The sequence below is a fragment of the Equus caballus genome, chromosome 4 (assembly GCF_041296265.1).
Source record: "Equus caballus isolate H_3958 breed thoroughbred chromosome 4, TB-T2T, whole genome shotgun sequence".
NCBI classification, from domain to species: domain Eukaryota; kingdom Metazoa; phylum Chordata; class Mammalia; order Perissodactyla; family Equidae; genus Equus; species Equus caballus.
Window position 1 is genome coordinate 35394198 of NC_091687.1, and position 22256 is coordinate 35416453.

Consider the following 22256-nt stretch of genomic DNA (forward strand, 5'->3'; position numbering starts at 1 on the left):
GCCCAGCTGCTGTTTTTCATGTTGTGATCCTAGAGCTCCCCCTTGTGGCCTTATTGGAAATTGAGTCAAGAAAGAACAAGGCCTGCACATTTAGGCTGTGAGGTTCCAGCAATTCCCTAATGCAGTGGTCCTCAAACTTCAGTGTGCATCATAATTATAAATAAAATTGTATCTGAATATGGGTGAAGGATTCCACCTTGTAGACCATGCCATTTTAAATTAGCTTTTCAGAAAACTAAAACGCAGAACAATGTTGGAGAATCTGTCTCAGAAAAAAATAAGCCAAATCTCCAAAATGTTGGTTAAGACTAATGGTTCTCAAATTTTAATATGCTCCAGAATTGTCTTTGTGTTTTTAATAAAATTCCTGTGCTCAACACTCAGAGATTCTTTCGGTTTTAGGGAAGGCTCAGAAATCTATTTTAAAGTTGACACTCCAAGGTGTTCTGCCGCCGATGATCTTGAGAAACCCTGGCAAGGACAGTTAAGTTCCCTAAACAGAAAAAAAGTGCTAGAGGTCAAAGGAGAAACTTAACTTATCCTCTCCTCCAAGGAAAAACTCAGTTTCTAGATGTCATCATTTAACATCATGAGACTATTTTTTTTGTTACATTAAAACATCAGAACCCAACTTGGGAGAGTTAGAGTGATACGTTTTCTAAAGGACAGACCTAATGTTTAGTAACATTATCTGTTTGAGTCAGAAACCTGGCAGCAGCTTTGGAAGCCATCAAGGTAGGCTCCTAGAGGCTAGACCCTGAGAGGTTATCTGCAAGGTCCAAAAAATGACCTCTGCTATGCTACAGTAAACAGAAGAAGCATCTGAACTCAAGGCTCTTTTATGGGATATGGGAGAATGATGAAGAAATCTTTGAACACACCTTCTGTAAAGAAAGTGTGGTTTGCTGCCTTGACTCCAGCTTCAATGCTGGCATAGGGATCCTTCACCATGCTATGCCTGTGAGCATCAGACTCCCTCTGAGTCTTTCACTGATATCTATTACCTTTTATTATGTACTCCTCTCATCACATTATTCTCTCACCTTGAAAAGGTGAAAAGAAAAATTAATTCGTAGATATATGAAAACCAGAGAAACATAGTTGGTAGAGGTTAATAGTAGTGTGCCTTTATGCCCCTAATAAGCCCACAATACCATGTTACCACTGTAACTATTTTTAAGAAGCCCAAGAAGGTGAAGCATTGCTTAGACCACTGATTCCCAATCCTGATATCACATAAGCAGGGTAGTTTAAAATCTCTCAAGGGTATTGTGAAACTCATTTTCTTTTTAAAAATATATACTTTTGCTACCTTGATGGAAAAAAATCTGCAAACCATACTGTGATTTAAAAGTACCTTAACCCTAAAAAGCCTGGAAATAAATTATCTATATACAAAACAATGAATAACTGTGAAAAATAAAAATCATCAGACATTTAAGTGTCACTCATGCCATGAAAGCAGGCTTTATTTAAGTTGATAGTTCTCTTAGTCTATGAAATCACTTACTTTCTCCTAGTGTTCCCACCCAATGTGGCCTGTATTAATCAGATCTGGCCTGTGGAGAGCTGTTGCCTCAATGCCAATAAATTAGATGAATTGTATTATGTATATTCTACAGGTCAGACTCTACCTTAGTGAGCCTGCCACCATTAATCAGAAAACTGAAGAGCTGGAAATGGATTGTACAAATTATCTACCCTGGCCCACATCCACTTACAGAAAAAGAAACTGTAACTCAGAGGTTATATCACTTAATCTAGATCACCAAGATAGTTAATTATTAAAGAACTACAATCTAGGAAAGTTCCTAATCCAGCTCTCAAGGAACTTAAGCCTAAACAGTAAGAATAAATACAAGGATACAAACAGTATAATTAAGTATTACTTAAGTAATTTTCAAGAGAATTAGACACTCAGGCAAACAGGACGAGAATAGGTCATTGAGGAGCTTGGGAAGTACTAGGATTGGGCATGGACCTATTCCTCTTGAAAGGCACTCAGCACAACCCTACAACAAAACCGACATATTCTTTTCTCTTTCTGCTTTACATCCATAGAGAATATGTTTTAAAACAGTCAGATTCTGGAGAGTTTTGCTTCCTCATAATAAGTACAAATGTGGAATAATCATCTAGAGATAAGAATACCTGGGGACTGAAAGCACTCCTGCTCCTGGTTTAGCAGGATTACATCTGATTTTCACAGCGGTTGATCGGCCATTAACACAGGAGGTTGTAGTTGTAGAAGACCTGTTGTAAGGCAAATGTCGTTTTACAAAACAGCCATGACACAGATGACAAAGACAAAACGTCCTGTGTATGATTACTTCCACACTCTACGAGCAAATGAAAAATAAAAATGTATCAGAGTTTACTAATTTAGAATTTTAATACAAACTGAGCTCATTTACTTTCACTGTCTGTGAAAAGTTGATTGTTTTCCCAGGTAAAATGATAAGCTATCACCGAGGTATTCAATAAAGCTGTTGTAATTATAATCAAAATTATGATTAAAAAAAGTTTTAAGGAATAGAGGTCATATCTACTTAGAATGATGTTTTGATGTGTGAATTACAAAAAGAAATCACTGCTTAGACAATGAAGTAGAGTCTCTTTACTGCCTAATTTAAAAGATTATATGAGATAAATTACATAATGCTTTCAAAATAGTCCATGTTTCCCACTTTTTACTAAGTCTTTCATTTAGGAACCACTTACTGATTATCTATTAAGTGTAAGCCACTACGATAGGCACCCTGAAGTGACATTCTTTTGATTAAAAAAATAGTCAAGGAGGGGCTGGCCCCGTGGCCGAGTGGTTAAGTTCGCACACTCCGCTGCAAGCGGCCCAGTGTTTCGTTGGTTTGAATCCTGGGCGCGGACATGGCACTGCTCATCAAACCACGCTGAGGCAGCGTCCCACATGCCACAACTAGAAGGACCCACAACCAAGAATATACAACTATGTACTGGGGGGCTTTGGGGAGAAAAAGGAAAAAATAAAATCTTTAAAAAAAAAATAGTCAAGGAAAGCAGTATCTTCACTTACTTATAAAAGAAATGCACATCTGGTATTTGGCTAGGTGGAACTGGGAACATATCTTCTTTTATATTAATATTCTGCAATGTAGTTTCAACTGTCACTCCTAGATGACAATAAAAAAGAAACTATTAAGCAATATGGGAAAATTAGGTTTATTTAGTCTCTGTATATCGGAATAGAAAATAACTTTACTTTGATGCTGTCATTTTCCCAGAAATATTTTATTAAATTAATGCATTCATGGTAACAGTAAGAACCTTTCCAAAGTCTCCAGAATAAAAAGAAAGATTCTATTTGCTAGCTTTGTAATTTTAAGTCACTTTCACTTCCCTGATTCTTATGTTCTGAATCTGCAAAACCTTTCCAAAGTCTCCAGAATAAAAAGAAAGATTCTATTTGCTAGCTTTGTAATTTTAAGTCACTTTTACTTCCCTGATTCTTATGTTCTGAATCTGCAAAATGCACGCAATAATTTAGGTGATCTTCTAAAGCCCATCCAAGTTTTAACATTTCAACAATCTACTATTAAAATTCTCATTCTTCTGACGAGTTTTGTCAAATGAGCTGGGCTATTTTGCTAATACAGATTTTCATTCACATTCAATATAGCCATACTTGACAAAACAAAAATTTTTGTGCCCAAATAATTTCCTGAAAATAACTCCAAAATTTGTTTAATCTAGAAGTAAGTAATCTAAAAGTAAGGCATTTTTCCCATCTCTTGTAGGCAAAATGATGACAGAGCCAAAATGCAAGCAATAGCAGTAATCTTGGCTTCTGACATCTAGCTCTGATGCTGAGCACAAGCTCAGTAACTGACCTTGGTGCTGAAAATTAAAGCTAAGTTCCTCTAGAGTCTATAGCAATGGTTCTCAAATCTGGCTGCACAATAGAATCACCTAAGAAGCTTGTTAAATTGTTAGACAGTTATATGCCTTGTTAGATTCCTAATCCCCATCCTAGAGGCTGTAATGAACTTTATCCCTAAGAATCACTAAACATGGAACTGAGTTCTTCTTAAAACTTCCCTATACCTTCCAGATCACAGAGACAGAAAGGGCAGGTGGGGAATAAAATTTAGCACATTCACCTTTGCTACTTGTCACCAGCTTACTTCTGGTATGAGAAAAGATCATGAAAACTGGTGGCAGATATTATGATTTAGGTTTATATTATGTTTGTTTACTGTTATTCTTTTGTTTATAGTTTTGGTTTTTAAAATTATTCTGTCTCTTAAACTCCTAGAAAATCTGACGAAAGGCACAGACTTTCAGCAAAGTTCTTATCACGTATGAGTTAATACACAAATTCAGAAGATTCTTGTCCTGAGATTGATCAATAGACATCACTTGTAGGGGCTTTTTAACCGTGTTACAAAGTGATGATTTAGAATTACCTGTGAGCCTTAATCATCTATGGTAAACACCAATGCAATGGCAAGTTACCAGTACCATAATTTTAGAATAAATATATGTATGCATATAGGAACCAACTGAAGCTTACCTAAAAATGTATCTGCCAGAATGATGGACTGTGATGATAAGGCTGCTCGGAAACCTTTACTTTCAGAAGGAATAATAGTTGACTGGCATACATATGCTCCCACCAAGCCTGTGTAATCATCTGACCCTGCCACCACTTCCTTTACTGTGAAGTCAGTTATATTGTTGGCACAGAGAGCCATCTTCTTCCCCTAGGAAAACAAAGTCATAAAGAGGTTTTATTGAAGAATCAGTTGCTAAACTGCATCTCAGATAGCTAACAACTCTAGGAGAGCAGTGGCTCTCTCCTCGCCACAGAGATTCTGATTTAATTGATCTGGTGTGGGGCTCAGGCACAAGTATTCTTTAAAAGCTCTGAGGCAATACCAATATTCAACTAGGGTTGAGAGTCACTAAAGTTATAATGAATATAGTAATTCAAAGCTGCACCACTCCTCCAACTATAAGCATCATGTGTGCTGGATGAAAGCCACCTAACTCAAGGAAATAAAAGTCATCTACAAAACCTTCCATTCAGAGGATAACACTGCATACACAAGGGCCAGAAAACTTCTGGTGAAGGTTTTAATGCCAAGAAAAAAGACTTGCTCTCCCTTCGCCTTTATAGGCCTATGTGGGGCAGAAAGGTAATGTGAAGGCTGAAGAAGAAAGCGTAAAAGCCATATTGCAGCAAAATCCTAGGACAACATCTAAATTCTCAATAGTTGGTCACTACAAGTGTCTTTAAACATCTACTGTTATATTTAATGATGCATATCTGCTTACCTGCACAGTAAGTTGACGGGAATACAGAGGTTTATTTTTTAATCATTTGTAAGACATAATTTATAAAAATTGGAAGATCATTTAACTATAGGATGTTTAAATATACTATAGTCCCACTGCAAAGGGACTACAGCTTGCTTAATAATTTCTGTGAAGAAATATATAAAGGAAAATAGGAACACCATTTTATTGGTCCTAAATGTAGGATGTGCACAGATGGACATAAAGAAAAGAATACAGATTTCTCTTTCTTAATGCAGCTAGCAATCCTAACCTATAAAATTTTCTCCCTCCACCAAGCCTTCTCACCGCAATACAGGTGTAATATATTTTTACTAAGCTTAAATTAAATCGTTGAAGCCAGAAAAGATAGAAACAATGCAAAAGATCAGAGAGCAACTGAGGAAAGAAAAAGGAAAAAAGACAATAAAAGGAAATAAACAAGAATATAAAGGAAAGAAAGAGGGAGAAGACAGAAGAGAAGAGAATATTGAAGAATAGACAGTGGTAACACAGAAATGAGATTGAGAAGGAGTGTGATATATAATGGAATTACTCTTATTCACTGCCTTACACAGGATTTAACATAACAGATATTTAATATATATTTATTTATTGAGTGAACCGAGTGAGTAACCAATAGAGTGTCAAATCACCTATGTAAAATCAGGACAAGACAAATGTCATATCATGTAAAATCTATAGATCTTTTTGTTTGAAAACTTCTGTGGTCATCAGATCTCTTTTGATTTCCTTTGCAAAAAGTTTGGCACAACATCTCATATGGTACACCATTAGAGATACTATGGAGTTAATACGGAAAGACACATGGAAGAAATGCCTTAGTATATTTTTGCTTTGTTAGTGGTATGTCTGTATACATACTTCCCAACCTCATATGCCCACAAAAACATTGAACATATAGTTCTGTAACTCTCTTCATTACCAGTATTACTTAAGGTTCTGCTTCTTCCCATACGAAATAGAATCCTCTTATTATTTATTAGCAGAGCCTACCTGATGAACTGACATTTGTCCCCTGCTTACCTCCTTTTTATTTTTGGACAAACTTCCTCTTGGAAGTCATTTTCTTTTTAAAACACAAAATCAACAGCATAAATAAGAGTAAAAACTTTATCAAACCATAACTGCCTGCCTAAAAAATAGGTAGGATTGACAAATCTGATCCAGTTTTACAAAAATAAAAGATCCTCAAAGCACTTACACCATAACTCCAAGCTTTGGGGTTCAACTGATTGGATAAGTGCTTTGATGGACTGAGAACCAGACAAGGTTGCTCCCGGTGAAGAAAAATGCCAACATGCAAGGAGGCAACAGAGGACTGAAGCTTTCAAAGCTCAGCTTCTGACATTTGGTTGTTAGTTTCCATAGCGATTTTATTGGTCCATCAACACAGAAAATATCAACTCAATCAGAGTTGAAACATAGCTCCATCTCACCTTGACAGCCAGCACTCACCTCATGCCCACACAAACTGATATTGAAGAAATGGAAGTATTTTGTTCCTTTGGAGGTAAAGCTGGGACCATTCATTAACGACCCCACACTGCTGAGGTTGCTGAAGTCATAGTGCAAACTCTGATTTTCTTTTTCATGGTGGAAAAAGCAGTCACTATAGCAAACTGAGTGGTCCTTTGATTAAAAACGTAAAAAAAAAAAAAAAATATATATATATATATATATATATATATATACACACACACACACAGCAGGAAACAAAGTATTAGCAGCTATGAAAAATGTATTTCAAAAAAGTTCTAGGTTTAAAACCTATTTCAGTAATTTTGTCTTGGTTATAATATATTTTACCATATTAATACAGAGAATTTCTAAATGCTAACCAGATTTTCCTGGGCAAAATTCAGAAGATTTAGAATTTTTTTAAAGTAAGAGTAAAGTTATTCTAAGGTTAGTTTCTTGTAGAAAGGTATTTTAACAAATAGCTAAAAGTCCCTGTTATGCCACTTTAAACAGACAACAAAATAATTTTCTCCTTCACCCATAACATAGCATCAACTTTTGCCCTTAAAATTTTTTAAGATATGCCTGCTGCTCTCCATATACTCCTACAGCCAACCTACAGAGGGGGTTTACTTGCTCCACCTTAACAGAATATGCAAGAAATCAATTTTAGTACTTTTGGAAAGCATCTTATTTAGGTGTTTTTCTTAATATTTTATGTCCCCAGCAACTAGCACTTTCATGGCACATATTAAGTGCGCAATAAATACATGAAGAGAGAAAACAAGAAAAGAAATGAAAAAGTCATTTATAAATATAACTAGCAACTTTATAGCTCCTGCAGACACATTAAAGAGAACTTTTGAGTTTCTCTATTAAAATGTGCTTTCCTGGGGGTGACTAAAGTACAGACTCACTCACCTGAGTGCTTCTACTCCCAGGCCCACATGGAATACAAGCCTCCTTGCCATAGACCTGATGTATGGACAGGTAGGTGTCAGGTGGACACTCCTCACACTGGTTGGTTTCTTTCTCAATGTAGTGGCCTGGGGGGCAGGGGACACACGATGAGCCCGACTGTTCAGAACCGAGGGCACAGGCACGGCATGAGGACGCCACCCCATCAACTGCATTAGTGGCAGTGATAGAATAAATCTTCACCATGTCATTGATGAACCGTCTATTCTAAAAAGAAAGCAGAAAGTAATGACTTCTGCCTTGGGACTTAGTTGTACAACCAGATTGTTTCATATTGATATCACCAATATAACTAAGCAGAGCATTCCAGGCTAACAGTTTATAACTGACAATGGATTAATATTATTCCTTTTTGGTTCTTTCTTCTCAAAAAATCTTAAATCTTAACACTAGAAGTTAGTTTCCACAGTAATTGAGTTCCAGGTGTTTTGCCACAATCACCATGAGATATGTCAGAATTGGTACAACTCAGGCATATTTATAAACTTTACATCTGGAAAAACAGGTATGGTTTAATAGAGGAGCAACTTTATCTATCATCATTGTTTACTGAGATATGAGCCTAAATGCAATGATACAATAGGCTGTTTGCAGCATGGAAAAGCCTTGGACTAGTGATCAGAAAGTCTTGGAGTTCTACTCTTAGAGCTCTTGTCCTCACCTATACACTGTGTAATATTGACGAAATCACACCACTCCTTTGGGCATTCCTCTCCCTCTTTAGTACTTTCCCTAACCAGTGTACTCTGATTTCTACTGAAAGGATGCAAAACAGAGAGCAAAAACCAGGGTCTTACTATACTTTTCCTTCTTATGACACTGAGTCAACTAAAGTCTAGTTTTCATCAAGCAGAAGGCATCACTGTATCAGTACAGAGCAGCATCACCCTGGACTACCTAATGCTTTTCGCCTAGGGAAGAGACAAAAGAGGTAGGATTCCACAGCATGTTCATGCCCCACATGATGGTAATCTCAACACTCGTAAAAAACAATTGGAATCAAGAAAAATCTGGGGAGTGGGCTCCCCAGTAAAAGCCTGAAGAGGAAAGAGAAAATGCTCTACATTTGCCACCAAAGCTTTAAAAGCAGCTTCTGAACAAGTGGTTTACCTTGTTTTCACCTTGGGAAGGTCACGTCTATGGAGATCCACAAAAATAACAGTCCTGCTACTATTGAAACATACAATGGAATTTACTTAAGGGAAGAATAAGGTCTAGTCTAGCAAGGAAAGTAAGAGAGAGTAAATAATTCTGTATGTTAACCCAATCATGTGCATGTGTACATACACAACATCCTGTCTGTAAAAGGAGACATTATTGTAATGAAATAATAAACCAACACCAGTTAATGGCTCCTGGATGAATGATCTGGACAAATCTCAGATCATTCAGACAAAGAGAAAGAAACTCACTAGCCTTCTCAAAGTCTCAGAAAGCTTTAAAAGTAAGTCTTTAAATACAGTAAATACAAAATTAGATTTTCTTTCTCTTAAGCTTTCAGCAACTACATTTGTTCAAAGTGTAGAACAATTCAGATACATTGTTTTATTCCATTTCATACCTTCTTGCTGTCAAAAAACAAACAAAAAAATACCATTTTTAGACTCATCCACTCCATAACCAAATGACTGATTCCACATCAATAAAAAGCTAAGTCTTTTCCTCCAGTGGATTTGAGTGATAACTTTGTATGAATCCCCACTGGGGATTCATTTTTATGTTTAACATCATTTTTACATTTTAAAAAAAAAAAAAAAGAAGGGGCTGGCCCCGTGGCCGAGTGGTTAAGTTCGCGCGCTCCGCTGCAGGCGGCCCAGTGTTTCGTTGGTTCGAATCCTGGGTGCGGACATGGCACTGCTCGTCAGACCACGCTGAGGCAGCGTCCCACATGCCACAACTAGAAGAACCCACAACGAAGAATACACAACTATGTACCGGGGGGCTTTGGGGAGAAAAAGGAAAAAATAAAATCTTTAAAAAAAAAAAAAAAAGAAAAGTGCTTGGAACTTACATCTTGACCCTGATTAGTTCTCTGGAATGCCCACGTAAATGTAAATGTTGCATTCTTGAAGATGACATGGGTGTAAGCTTGTTTTTCTTTGGTGCCACCCCATGATTCCACCACGTTAGTACTTTTTCTATTAATATCCTAAAACATAGAAGAAATACATACCAAAAATCAGAAACTCAGTGTTAACATACATTACAAATACGTGTTTGTATTTACAGTAAACCCTATAGGATTTGTGAATATTTATGTATAGACCATGTAATCCTAAAGCTCTCAAAACTTCCCTTCAAGTCTACACAAGCACTCACTAGCTTAGTAATTACAATATATCAATCACATTGTCAATATAACCTGAAAGAGGTCTCAAATGTTTAAGGGAGTTTTTAGGGGGAGTAGAGTGTATGTGTTACTCTAGCTTAGCAAATATACTTAGAAGGGGAAACAATTTCTCAAACTTCTCACAGTAAATTTCTAGGATCCTCATAGAATAGCAAGGCTTTCTATTTGCATCTTTCCTTGAAAGATTCTGATAAGTAGCTCTTGCACAGGAATTCTAAGCTCCCCCTGAATTACACTTGCAACTTCCAGGCTTCCCCAAGTACAGATTAACAAGAATGTTATTTGTTCATGAAACATTCTTTTGCTTACACTTGAATTCCAAAAGGATTAACTTATGTATTTTATTTCTGCTATCTTTAGCTAAATTCACTATTTAGACTATTATACAAATGTCTGACATTCTAACCAATATGCTGTCCTTAACATGGTTAGATACCAAACATAATGTCAACCAAATAATACAATACACATATAAGTTATTTGAAATGAAAACCAAGGTTAAACCTGAATTTTCTAATTAGTCTTCCCTGCAGAAACCATATAGAGGACTGAGGAATTTGGATGGGTTTCTGTTAGTTATCCGGTTGATAACAAGTTAACAAGATGGTGGCAAGAGCTCAAGATATGTTTCTCCTATGACATAGGAGTCAAACATTATAAAGTGATCAAATATGCTATAAGATGTGTCTTAAGTTCATGCCACAGATAGGAATAACAGCATGTCCTTGTCATACATTACAGAATCCCCCATATTATCAAACAACCAAATCATCATATGTGTCACTTTCTAAAAGGAGCTCATAATATACAGTTAGTGCTTTGTTAAACGCCATCTTTCTGGATGTTTATTCCAATAATAAATGGACTTTATTGCATTACTGCAAGTAACACCACCTTACATTTGTAAAATACTACATGATTTTGAAGGTATTTTTATATGCTACTTAACTGATATCTCAAAAAAATCCTATGAGGAGACCAAATCACACACAGAGGAAATAAAACTAATAGATTCTGCTATAAGCTAAAAACTCTAAGAGTGATTTACCAAAACAAATATCTGTGATCCCTACCCTCAGGAGTGCTTGGTCAAGTGAGAAAGACAAAAACATAAATACATTCACATAATTAAAATAGAGTTTTTCTCAAGGGTTTTAGGAGCACCCTGGAGAGAGCGGTTAACTTTACTGAAAGAAATAAGAAAAAGCTTCCCAGAAAAGGTGAAGTTTGAGCTGCCCTTGAAGTATGAATGGAGTTCACCAGACAAAAGAGCAAAAGGAAGAATGTCATTTTAGCTTAGAGTGTCAAGGCATGAGACACGAAAAAGTACAGGACGTTTCACTAACAAATTCAGGGTGTCTAAAGAGTGGTAAGTAGTAAGTAGGTTTGCAAAGTCTGGGCAGAGAGTACAAAAAGCCATACAGATCCCATGCTAAGGAATTTTAAGTGTATTCACAGGCGATTGGGTCTCAAACTTCAGTGTGTATCAGAACCACCATCCAGGCGTGCTAAAATACAGATTGCTGGGCCCCATCTCCAGAGTCTCATTAAGACTAGAATGGGGCTCAGAAATTTTCATTTTTAGAAAGTTCCCAGATGATGTTGATGATGCTGGTCCAAGGACCACACTTTAAGAACCACTGTCATAGGCAATAAGCAGCCACTGAGGGTAAGGGGGTAGATTTTTTTGTGGATGCCTCTACCATTGTTTTTCTGTTTACAAAGATAATTTGGACAGTAGTATGAATGAAAGAATGGAGATAAGAAGAACAGATAGGTGACTACTGTTGAGAGATAATGAGTCTGAACTTCAGCAATGGCACTGAATGTGAAGAAGAATTAACAGATTAAAGAAATAAGGAGGCAGAGGTGGGAGAACTGAAGACTTTTGTTTATTTGTGGTGTAATACATGGATGTATTGATGATTATTCATGATCTTATTTTACTACCACAAAGTCCATTTTTCACCAGAACAAAATAATCTGCCTTCATTTAAGCTATTAGTAATCATGAATAAATATTAAAATCTCCATATATCTTGTATATCATGGAGGAAACTGTTTATGGACTATTAACTAGCTACTAAAGGATCGTTGGAAAAAAACGAATCATGTCTATGAAGTCACTACTTAAGCAGAATGCTAAATTCTTAGCCAACAATCTTCTAATACCCACATGAGGTCTTAGTAAACTCAGTATTGCTATGTTTCTCAAGCTAAGAGTTGACATTTATAGGACAAATAAAAAAATGTGCAAGAAAAAAATTGGCAAAATTATGACATGAACATAGTAAAGTTCTGTCTACATTTATTAAGTTTAACAAGGAAGTTTTCTTCCCAGTGTTCTACGCCTCCATTATCTTCCTGCCCTCACTTATTAATACATATTTTCATACTAAGACACGTTTTTCCCTCCTGATAGTTTGAATTGCTGAATGGTTATTAGGGGAGAATTTTCATTCTGCTGGTGGCATATTGTTCTGAAGGAATTTTCTAACAGATCAATATTCCCCGGCTTCTGTCAGTCACCCAGGTCCCCACACGCAGTCCTCCCCACGAGGAATTAATGCCTTCTTTGTGGGCTTCATTGCACAATTCTTAGTGACTTCTTCCAACATTTTTAAATGTTTTTGGAAGGCCTTAATAATAGGAAGAAAAATTGGATTCTTATCCCAACTTGCATGAATAAATTCACACTTGAAGGAGAATGCTAAGCTTAGAAATCCGCCTTTGAAAACCACTCTTTCACTTACCACCATGAAGTACAAAACACAGTCAGCGGAACAGAGGGTCTCAAAGACAAATGTTATTCTTCCCAGTTCAGACCCCATGGCTCCAGTCATAGATGTTGGTGGTCTAGTTGACAGATTAAAATTGCAATATTTATAGTATGTTCTAAATACAATCTGGAACAGACTTGTTACTTTTTCCATTAAGCTGAGAGCCATGCTCTTCTCTTCCCCTAATCTACTGCTCCCCCCAAACACAACTCTCCCCTCGCTCACTCTCTACATGGCTGTGGCCTTAGGTCTAATATAGCGTCTACACAACCATGGTAATATGCTTGAATCTCCTGACGTAAACAGTACAAACCATCCTAAAGCAAGAGGAAGACTCCTTCTGGGAAATTTCAACATAAGGAACTAAAGCAAAACAGGATTAAACAATTTGTAACATACTACTTCACAGATAAAACTGGGAGAAAAATAAATATATAAACCAAAAGATATTCCTGCAAACAACTTGTACTAAGACCTCTTTATTAAGCATCCAAGCATCAGGGTTATTGTAACATTTGGATTAGAATATTGTTAAAAACTTTTAGCTTCATTTAAGTAACACAATTAATAACTACAGTTTCTCAATCACTGATTCTATAGATATTCTTAAGTGTAACTCATTATCCAACAACAGCTTGTCCTTTGCTAAGTACATCACAATATTCATATATTTCAGAAAAGCAGTCCTACTTCATTTATTTCTATAGGGAAACAGGCATGACGATTCTTATAGAAGGGAATCAGAATTGGATTTCCTTACTTAAATCCCGGGATATGCAAGTTTAAGATGAGGTAATCATTGTCAGAACCTCCAGCTCCACTCTGGATATGATCTCCGGCCACCTCCCAACCTGGAAATGGTAAAAAGTCATCTTTATTGGTAAAAATTCTATTAATAATTGCCAACAATCTTTTTAAATTAGGTAAGGAAAAAAAAGTAAAGAAAGGACCATTAGGGGCTGGCCCTGTGGCCGAGGGGTTAAGTTCCTGCACTCCACTTCAGTGGCCCGGGGTTTCACCAGTTCAGATCCTGGGCGTAGACATGGTACCGCTCATCAGGCCCAGCTGATGCAGTGTCCCACATGCCACAACTAGAAGGACCCACAACTAAAATATACAACTATGTACTGGGGGGATTTGGGGGGCGAAAGCAGGAAAAAAAATAGAAGATTGGCAACAGTTGTTAGCCCAGGTGCCAATCTTTAAAAAAAAAAAGAAAAGAAAGGACCATTATGTTCAAAGTTAGAAATACTTCCACGAAACTTCCCTATTTTTAAACTGCAATTGCAAATCGCACGCAGAGGTAGACTCCCAGATACCAACGAGGACGTTCTATACAATTTCCCAGGAAGAATCAAATAATACATATTTGCATAAAAGCTATTTAATGGGAAAACTAACAGCAGTTTTCTCAATGAGGCATAATTATTTTAACTAAAACAGATGGTCTTTATCTATTCTAATATATTGAGTTGGAAAATCCTAGTCTTCAGGTAACCAATGGGAAACAGAAACTTCAAATTATTTAATGAAGAAGATTTTGGTTCTGGAGTTCTTTCTTATAGTTTGATATGTTATTGTTCCCTAATTTAACTCCTGTTCTGTATTCATTCACATATTTATTCACCCAACTGGCATTCACTGAGTGCCAAGAACCATGATATGCACTAGGGATAGAAAGACAAGACTGGGCCCATCTTCTTTAAATAAGGTTAAAAAACACAAAGCTCAATTGAGGAGTTAGTAGACCACGAGAGAGACCCATGCTAACAAGTGCCAGCAGTCCAGGGTGATGGAGCTGCGCACAGAAGGTGGTGGGAGGTCTGTCCTCTGCACAGAAACAATCAACGGACCACAGGCTGAAATGCCACATCCCATGCACACCATCATGTACTTGTTTTTAGAAATCATATTTATATTTACTATGAAATTTTGAAAGCTACAGAAAAATTTAAAGAAGAAAAGTAAAATTACTTATCATCTCATCACCCAGAAAAAAACCACTGTTAACATTTTGAGGTGTTTTTTCCCCACTATCTTTTGATGTACACATGTTTTTACATCATTGAGATTTTATTGATAAATTTTGTATCATGGTTTTATAAATTAACATCATTGCATAAGCATTTTTATGTATAAATACTTCAACAATACGTTAATGACTGAATTCATAGTTTATCGTGTAGATAGATATAATACATTTCAAAAATTCACTAAATCACTCACTCTATAGGACGTACCTCCTGTTGACCACACATCCATTTTAACAATTTGGATTGTTTTTTCCTTTTAGCTAGCATAAATGATAATATAATGAAGATATTTTTGGTTAATCTTTTCTGTATTTTTCTAGAAGAGAATCCCAGTAAAGAAAATATTGGGTCAAATAAACATACTTTTAAACCAATATTTTGTGCTGTTATTCTGATTTTGAAAGTGTGTGTCCATGAAGAATATTTATTAAATATAGTAAACTAAATGAAAAAGATGAAGTAATTCATACTTTCCAGGAACCTACCGCTCCCAATTGACAGTCTCTTAACATTTTGGCATATTTCTTTTCAATCTTCTTCCAGTGCACACTTTTTTCAATATACCTTAGATTTTACTGTATAATCTACTTTATTTTCTGATTTTTTCATTTAGCATTGTCTTCTGATTTTTCCAGTTATCATTATTTCAAAAATATTTCTCCATTAAAAATCATTTCTCCATCTAATTTTAATGATTTAACAATATGTTGTATTTTTATAATAATTTTATTTAATCATATCTCCTTCAATATTTAGTTTGTTTTTTCCTTTTTTTTTTCCCCTTTTTCTTTTTGAGGAGCATCAGCCCCGAGCTAACATCTGCTGCCAATCCTCTTTTTGCTGAGGAAGACTGGCCCTAAGCTAACATCCCTGCCCATCTTCCTGTACTTTATACGTGGGACGCCTGCCACAGCATGGCTTGCCAAGCACTTGTGCACAGACCCACACCAGGATGCAAACCAGCGAACTCCGGGCCACCAAAGCAAAACATGCAAACTTAACTGCTGTGCCACTGGGCTGGCCCGTTTTTTCCTATTTTTCACTCTTATAAACAACACTAAAATTTACATATTTGTGCATGATTTTTTTCTTCACATCGCAACATTTCCTTGGTATACATTCCCAGAAGTGGAATTATGGGTTGGAGAACGGGAACATTCAAAATTCTTGAAACATTGGCAAACTGTTTTCCATATGGCTGCCATTTTTAATGCTTGCATAACATTTCATCTGATCACTATAGCATAACTTTCATAAACATTATTCTATTGCTGGATATTCAGACTATTTCAACTTTTGTTATTATAGATAATGCTCAATGAACATCTTCATGAATAAACAGCAACTTTTTTAAATAGTAAAAACTTATATTATAGCCTCTAAGTAAAGGAGTAAGCATGTGGATAAATCAAATATTGTCATGAGAGGTAGATGAAGAGTAAGTTCCCTAAAAGATCAAATAAAAGTTCCAGATAATCTTTCCTAGACAGTGAATACCCCCCCCCCACACACACACACACACAAATGTATTGATGCTTTCATAGAGTCATTCAACACCCTGGCCTTCCCAGTCTTATTTTTCCCATAGGTCTTAACTTCCTCAACTTAGAATTCAATCACTGGATCTTTTAGGAACATAAACTCTCATGGTCAGGTAAAAACTATTTATTTTTTCCTCTTCTCCCTTAAGATAATTTCCTAGAAGTGAGATTATTGGTCAATAAAGAGGAATATTTCATGATGTTTTATATATATTAAGGCTTGTCTTCCCCTCTTTCACTCATCTGTCTAACTAACATTATTCAAGGACCTGCTATTTGTCAATCTCTGTGTTCATGTGTACACCTCACTTCCTACATCCAAAATCTGTTTACTTTGGATAGGTACTGGTTTAAAACAGATGAAATTAAAAAGCATCGGGTTTTTTTCACAATAATCAAATATAATATGGAGAACAAGTGAGCTGATAAAAATCGCTAAAAAGTTGATAAAAATAAAGGATGCATTTTGGTGTAAAACCCTAATATTTATAACACCTACTCCCAGTGTCAAGTTTAGAAATACATAGATATTGTCATTCATTCAAACAATAAATATTGCAGAACAACTAAGTGCTAGGTTCTCTAAACACTTAAAATATTAGAACAAAAAAATTCAGCAACCATCCTATAGATCCCTGCCACATTTTCAAGTTTTCAGTAAGTGGGGTTCACATATAATTTGTAAACACACTCACAGATTTCACAGGCAAGGGGAGTCAGAGATGATTTAACTTCTCACCACAGCTCAGCGCTGAGCCAAACTAATCCAGCAGAAATGCTATCACACTACTCTTCAAAATGGCAAACCACATGTATTTCCTTACCTCCCTTGGAATCTATCCCAGAATTTATATCCATAAATGGTGACCCTCAATATCTACTTCAAAACTGACTTCAAAAACATGCAAAATAGTTATATTGTATCTTATAGGAAACTCATCTGGCTGTGACACCACATTTACTATTTTCAAGTGAGGGCTGGAAGACAGGCAAGTAGCCTAATGACAAAATTGAAGTCCTCCATACACATGTTTAGTATGTTTTTAAAGAGCTGAGTCCGAGAGTCTCTGCTGCCAAAATGCATCTCGTGGGCCGATTCTGAACTCACCGTTCATTCCGTCACACTTTGAATTTCCGACATTGAAGCAGGACGTTTTCATGTTGCCAGGAAGGACATTCCACCATTTATATTCAAACCCAAGTGCAGGCTCCGTTCCTGCTGGACACTGTCTACATTCTACAGGAGACAAGCAGGCGCACAATTACAGTTAAACTGTATCTAGACAACTCCCTCTTTCTCTGTTCCAAGCACTACCAAACTTTAATGGGCAGAGAGGGAAGTGGGAAGGAAAGATACGGGACCACCAATTCCACTAACAATTAATAACTTTTTCAAAAGCAATCTGAGAAGAAAAATAATTCTAGATGTACTATACACATATACACTTGACTAATATCAATAAAGAAAAGCATAAATATAAAATCTTTTAAAATAATTGTTTTCCCTTCATTTCTGGGAGAAACTGCCAATACTGAATTACCCTCCACAAGAAGGTAATTTTGAAACAAGTTCTATTACGTGTGATCTTAGAATCACTTCCCTCCACCTCACAAATAAGGAAATATTTCACCCTTCCTAGTGGTTATTAAACTTAACAGAATATTATACTATTTAATTACAGACTGATTACTTGAAATTAAAATATTGGCTATGTTGAAAAACTATGCTGGCAGTTGAGGGGTTTGGAAAGAGTTCAGTTTGTAAATAAACCTAATTTAAATTAATGACTGCAACACTGAAATGAAAGGGTCTTTTTCAGCCATTTTTTAATGCACCCAGGACACTTCACATTATCACATCAGTAAGAGAAGCAGTAGGGAGAGAAACATTCATTGAGCAAACACTTCCTGGTACCAAAGTACTGCAGGAGACAGTACTTTTACATAACCTGCTCAATAATAATGAGCTAGATATTACTGCCCACAATTTTACAGATGAGAAAATTGAAGTTCAAAAGGTAAAGTTGCTTGGATAAATCGCACTATTGGCAGTCTGCAGGATGTGGATTTAAACCCAAGTCAATTTGACATTCAAATCCTTTTCATGTTTGCTCGCGCTCTCTCTCTCTCGGACTCTGGATATTAAGTATACAGCAAGATATCTGCAACTAAAGTGCATTGTAATCTTTGTCTACTAAAATTAAAACAAATTTTGTAACCACTTTCAATATTATTTGGTAAATACTAAAATTTTCCTAAATATACACTTTGAAACATTCTACTTTGGGATTATTTTAATTGCTACATGATCAAAGTGAGTGATTTTCACTATTATTATACCACAAAATAAGATTTATTATTCCAAGGTTGAAACAGAAGTTACAGTTTATGCTTGCATCAACATGTGCATACACACACTGGAAAAGGGGTGCTTAATATGGTAGAATTTTCTTAATATCCAAATGCAAAAATGCATCCCATTAAGAGGATGCTACATAAAATGCCAATAAAAAGCTATCTTCATGATATGATAAATAAGCCACTGCAGTCTTACAATTCCACTATCATATTTCTCAAGTCTTCTTCAGCCTCTAAGAAAATATGTTTTAAAGAATTCTTCCATAAAAACAATTTAGAACAAGGTCACAGAGGTACAACAAGATTACTTTGCTAAAGGTCCAATTCTTGGGCCACTTGATATCATACCTTTTGTTCCATCTGAAAACATTCCAGGAGGGCAGGGATGACAAGAAGATGATCCATTGTTATAAAATCCAGGGTTGCAAGGTGGACAATCCTTCTTCTCTCCAGAAGGGGGCAACCTAATAGCATCTGTGAGATCCTCCCGGCAGATTTTGGGCTCTATCCACTTATACATCACCTGGGTCTGCCAAAAAAAAAAAAAAAAAAGCTCACAAGTCATATAAGATGCTCTATTTGCTTTAAACTTTCAACAACAAAAATGTTAAACTGACAGCCTAGGAAAAGTCTAAATAGTGACAGAAGAAAAGGGCCAGCTGAAGAGAATCGAAAACCTTAGTAACAAAATGAGAAAAAAAGAAAAAAAAACTTTGGTAGGGAAATGACGGTTACTTCCAAATGTTTTTACCCTAAGCAACAGGCAGCTTTACCTCATACACAGCATGTTCTTCATCATGAAATTCCTCTTTAAAATACAAATAACACGATTACAGCCGTTACTCTTCTAGCCACCCATTCACTTTATCCCATAACCAACGTGTAAGTTTCTATGCAGAGACTGTCTTTTTCCTTTTGAGGCCTCACTACTCTCTTCCTTTCTCTCACCCACAGCACATATCACCATGCTTTGATCACAGAAAAAAAGGTTTATTTTTTTTAAGGAATATATCTTTCACATTTCAATCCTATTATTACATACATTTTCAACCCTATCATTACATACATACATATGGTAGTTGTTCTAAAGTCTTTTCCAATAACCTGAGGTTAGACCAGGAGAGCTGTAGCTAAAATATTCCTAATTCTAGGCCCTGTTGCATGTGTTCCTAACGTCATGATTAAGACAGCCTCTACCTTCAAGAAGAGAAGTCTTTTAAACTTTATCCTTTCATTCTCTCTCACACATGCATACACTGTAACACAAAACAAAATATAAGAAAATAGCTATAATTCAGCCAAACTCAGAAATTATGATTATGAAATTATTCTCATTTTAAAACCAGAAACACTAAATGGGTTAGCCATTTAAAAACAAAATTTATATGCTCAGTGAAAAAATTAAAATGTATTCTAAATGCAAAGAGAAAAATAAATCAATTCTTTCATAACTTAATACAGTTTTTAAAAAGAGACAAAAAGTTTCCTTCATTAGACATATAATCTGCTAAAAGTATTCTTTCTCCTTCGAAACAACTTCCACAATAATAAGTCTAATACTGAAGCCAGAAAACCAAAATTAAAGGCAATTCTCTAATGCTATTTCCAATTAATAGTAAATCATAAAGAGTATGCCCTTTAGGCCACTCAATTTTATTCTCAAGTATTCTCATAGGGAAGAGTAAATTACCTTATCTGAAGAAGGATGCTTAAGAAAATGATCTAAAAGGTAGATGTTTCAACAGAATTATAAATAACGTTTTTTCTTTTTACAACTTTCTCTTACTTCATTTATTTTATGGCCTACGTCATGATAGAGTTTAAACAGCCACTTCACCCATCTGCTTCTCCTAACATCTGTAAAATGATGGCTGTTCCTGCTGGAGCTTCTAAACAGCTGAAAAAATAAATTAGATTCTATATCCATAAGGGGCTCTCAACTCGTCTGAGAAAGGCAATATAAAAGTCAGGGAATCTAAGCAAATGAAACATCATTATATTTGGGGGAGTCACTTTTTAAAATTCTGGCTTAACAAGTACAGAAAACAAATTTCCAGTCCTAGTCAATTTACAAACTTGCTGATTTATTTTCACGTTAGTTAAAATTGCATCGAGTTATGTGTGAACTACTGCATTGCTGGGAATAGTTGGTTCCCACATGGGAGTGGGTGCGGTGCTGAGGCTGAGCACTGAGGACTGACCCTGGGGGCACCGTGGAATCTTCTCCATCACTTTGGGAGGTCAGTACTGTTATCCTCAAGTTTATAAATGAGGAAGCTCTGGATTAGAGCTGCTAAACAACTTGTCCCAAAGTCACACACAACTAGTAAACAGTAAAGTAGCACTAGTCAAGGAGAATCAGTTTGTAAAGGTAAAAATAATAAAATATGCAAATATATTTTTCACAAGTCAACAACCACATGATTTTCAATCCAAGCACAGTAAATGTTTAAAAATCAGAAAATGTGTAGCATCTTCAAACATTTAGAAATCAGATTTCAAATGCTCTGTGGTAAAAGTTTTGTTTACAAAGCCTCTTGCTTCACATGGCAGACTGATTCTGTGTCTCTCTTTCTAATGGGGACAGATGCTTTCAAGTCTGGCTGACTGGGGAAAGATAATAATTAATATTAATGATACTTAGCACCAGATGGCTCATAGAGCAGGTGAAAAGCCATCAATCAATTTATTCTTTGGCAAGTTGAGATAAAATTAGGAAATGTTTTATGAAACCAAAACCCTAATAGAGTAAAATTTACCAGACTGCCATTAAGATTACAGAAAATTCATAGTCTCCATATATATTTATATTAAGCATGAATAAAATACACTTTCAAGAAATACATGGAGGTATCAGTTGGAAGCTGGTTCTCATATCAAAACAAAATTCAAGACTGGAGAACTAAAATTTAGACAAATTTTGAAATTGGATTTGTCCATGGTTGCCTGCTTTCTTCCTTGAAATGTCCCTGCACAAATGCACCAAAGCTTTGTAGACTGGTTGGATTCATCAGACCTACACTGCACGTGCTTTGAAAGGGTCTACCAACTGCCACTTCAACCTCACTACCTTGTGCTGCATGACGTTCCAGCTCAGATGTCCCAGCCAGGCAGGCTATTGCTTGCCTCCCTGCCTCTCCCAAACCTTGACCCTTTCCAGTTGCAAGTCACTGGGCACGCATCATTTGTCTCTCTTGGAACTACCCACACCATTCTGCCAACTTGTTTCTGACGTCTCCCTCAAAGTCACGCTCAACATCCACATCTGCTCCAAGCACGTCCTCAGCCCACCCATCTACATATCAGCATTCACTTGGATTCCTTTCCGCAAAGCCTCTGGTGTCTTCTCTTTTCCGTTGTGGTTATCCCTTCGTCCCCTTTCTAAATGCTTAAAAGCCTGGGTCCTCTTCCTTTACGTGGA

At 36.2% G+C, this 22256-nt stretch overlaps 1 protein-coding gene across 10 annotated transcripts in view; it reads right to left on the reverse strand.

Moving 5' to 3' along the window:
* ELAPOR2 (endosome-lysosome associated apoptosis and autophagy regulator family member 2) overlaps nt 1-22256 on the reverse strand; it is a 166430-nt gene that overhangs the window by 27686 nt on the left and 116488 nt on the right. For all 10 annotated transcript variants that reach the window (XR_002807388.2, XR_011438122.1, XM_023639101.2 and 7 more), the window contains 10 exons: nt 19184-19364; nt 17586-17714; nt 13664-13754; nt 12877-12979; nt 9785-9922; nt 7717-7980; nt 6793-6966; nt 4550-4739; nt 3053-3149; nt 2152-2253 (listed from right to left, as the gene is read on the reverse strand). Coding sequence is in view for 8 of the 10 variants with exons in the window: in XM_023639101.2 (XP_023494869.1) it covers nt 2152-2253; nt 3053-3149; nt 4550-4739; nt 6793-6966; nt 7717-7980; nt 9785-9922; nt 12877-12979; nt 13664-13754; nt 17586-17714; nt 19184-19364 (1469 nt within the window). In the remaining 2 variants the exon portion in view is untranslated. The remainder of the gene's footprint in view (nt 1-2151; nt 2254-3052; nt 3150-4549; nt 4740-6792; nt 6967-7716; nt 7981-9784; nt 9923-12876; nt 12980-13663; nt 13755-17585; nt 17715-19183; nt 19365-22256) is intronic.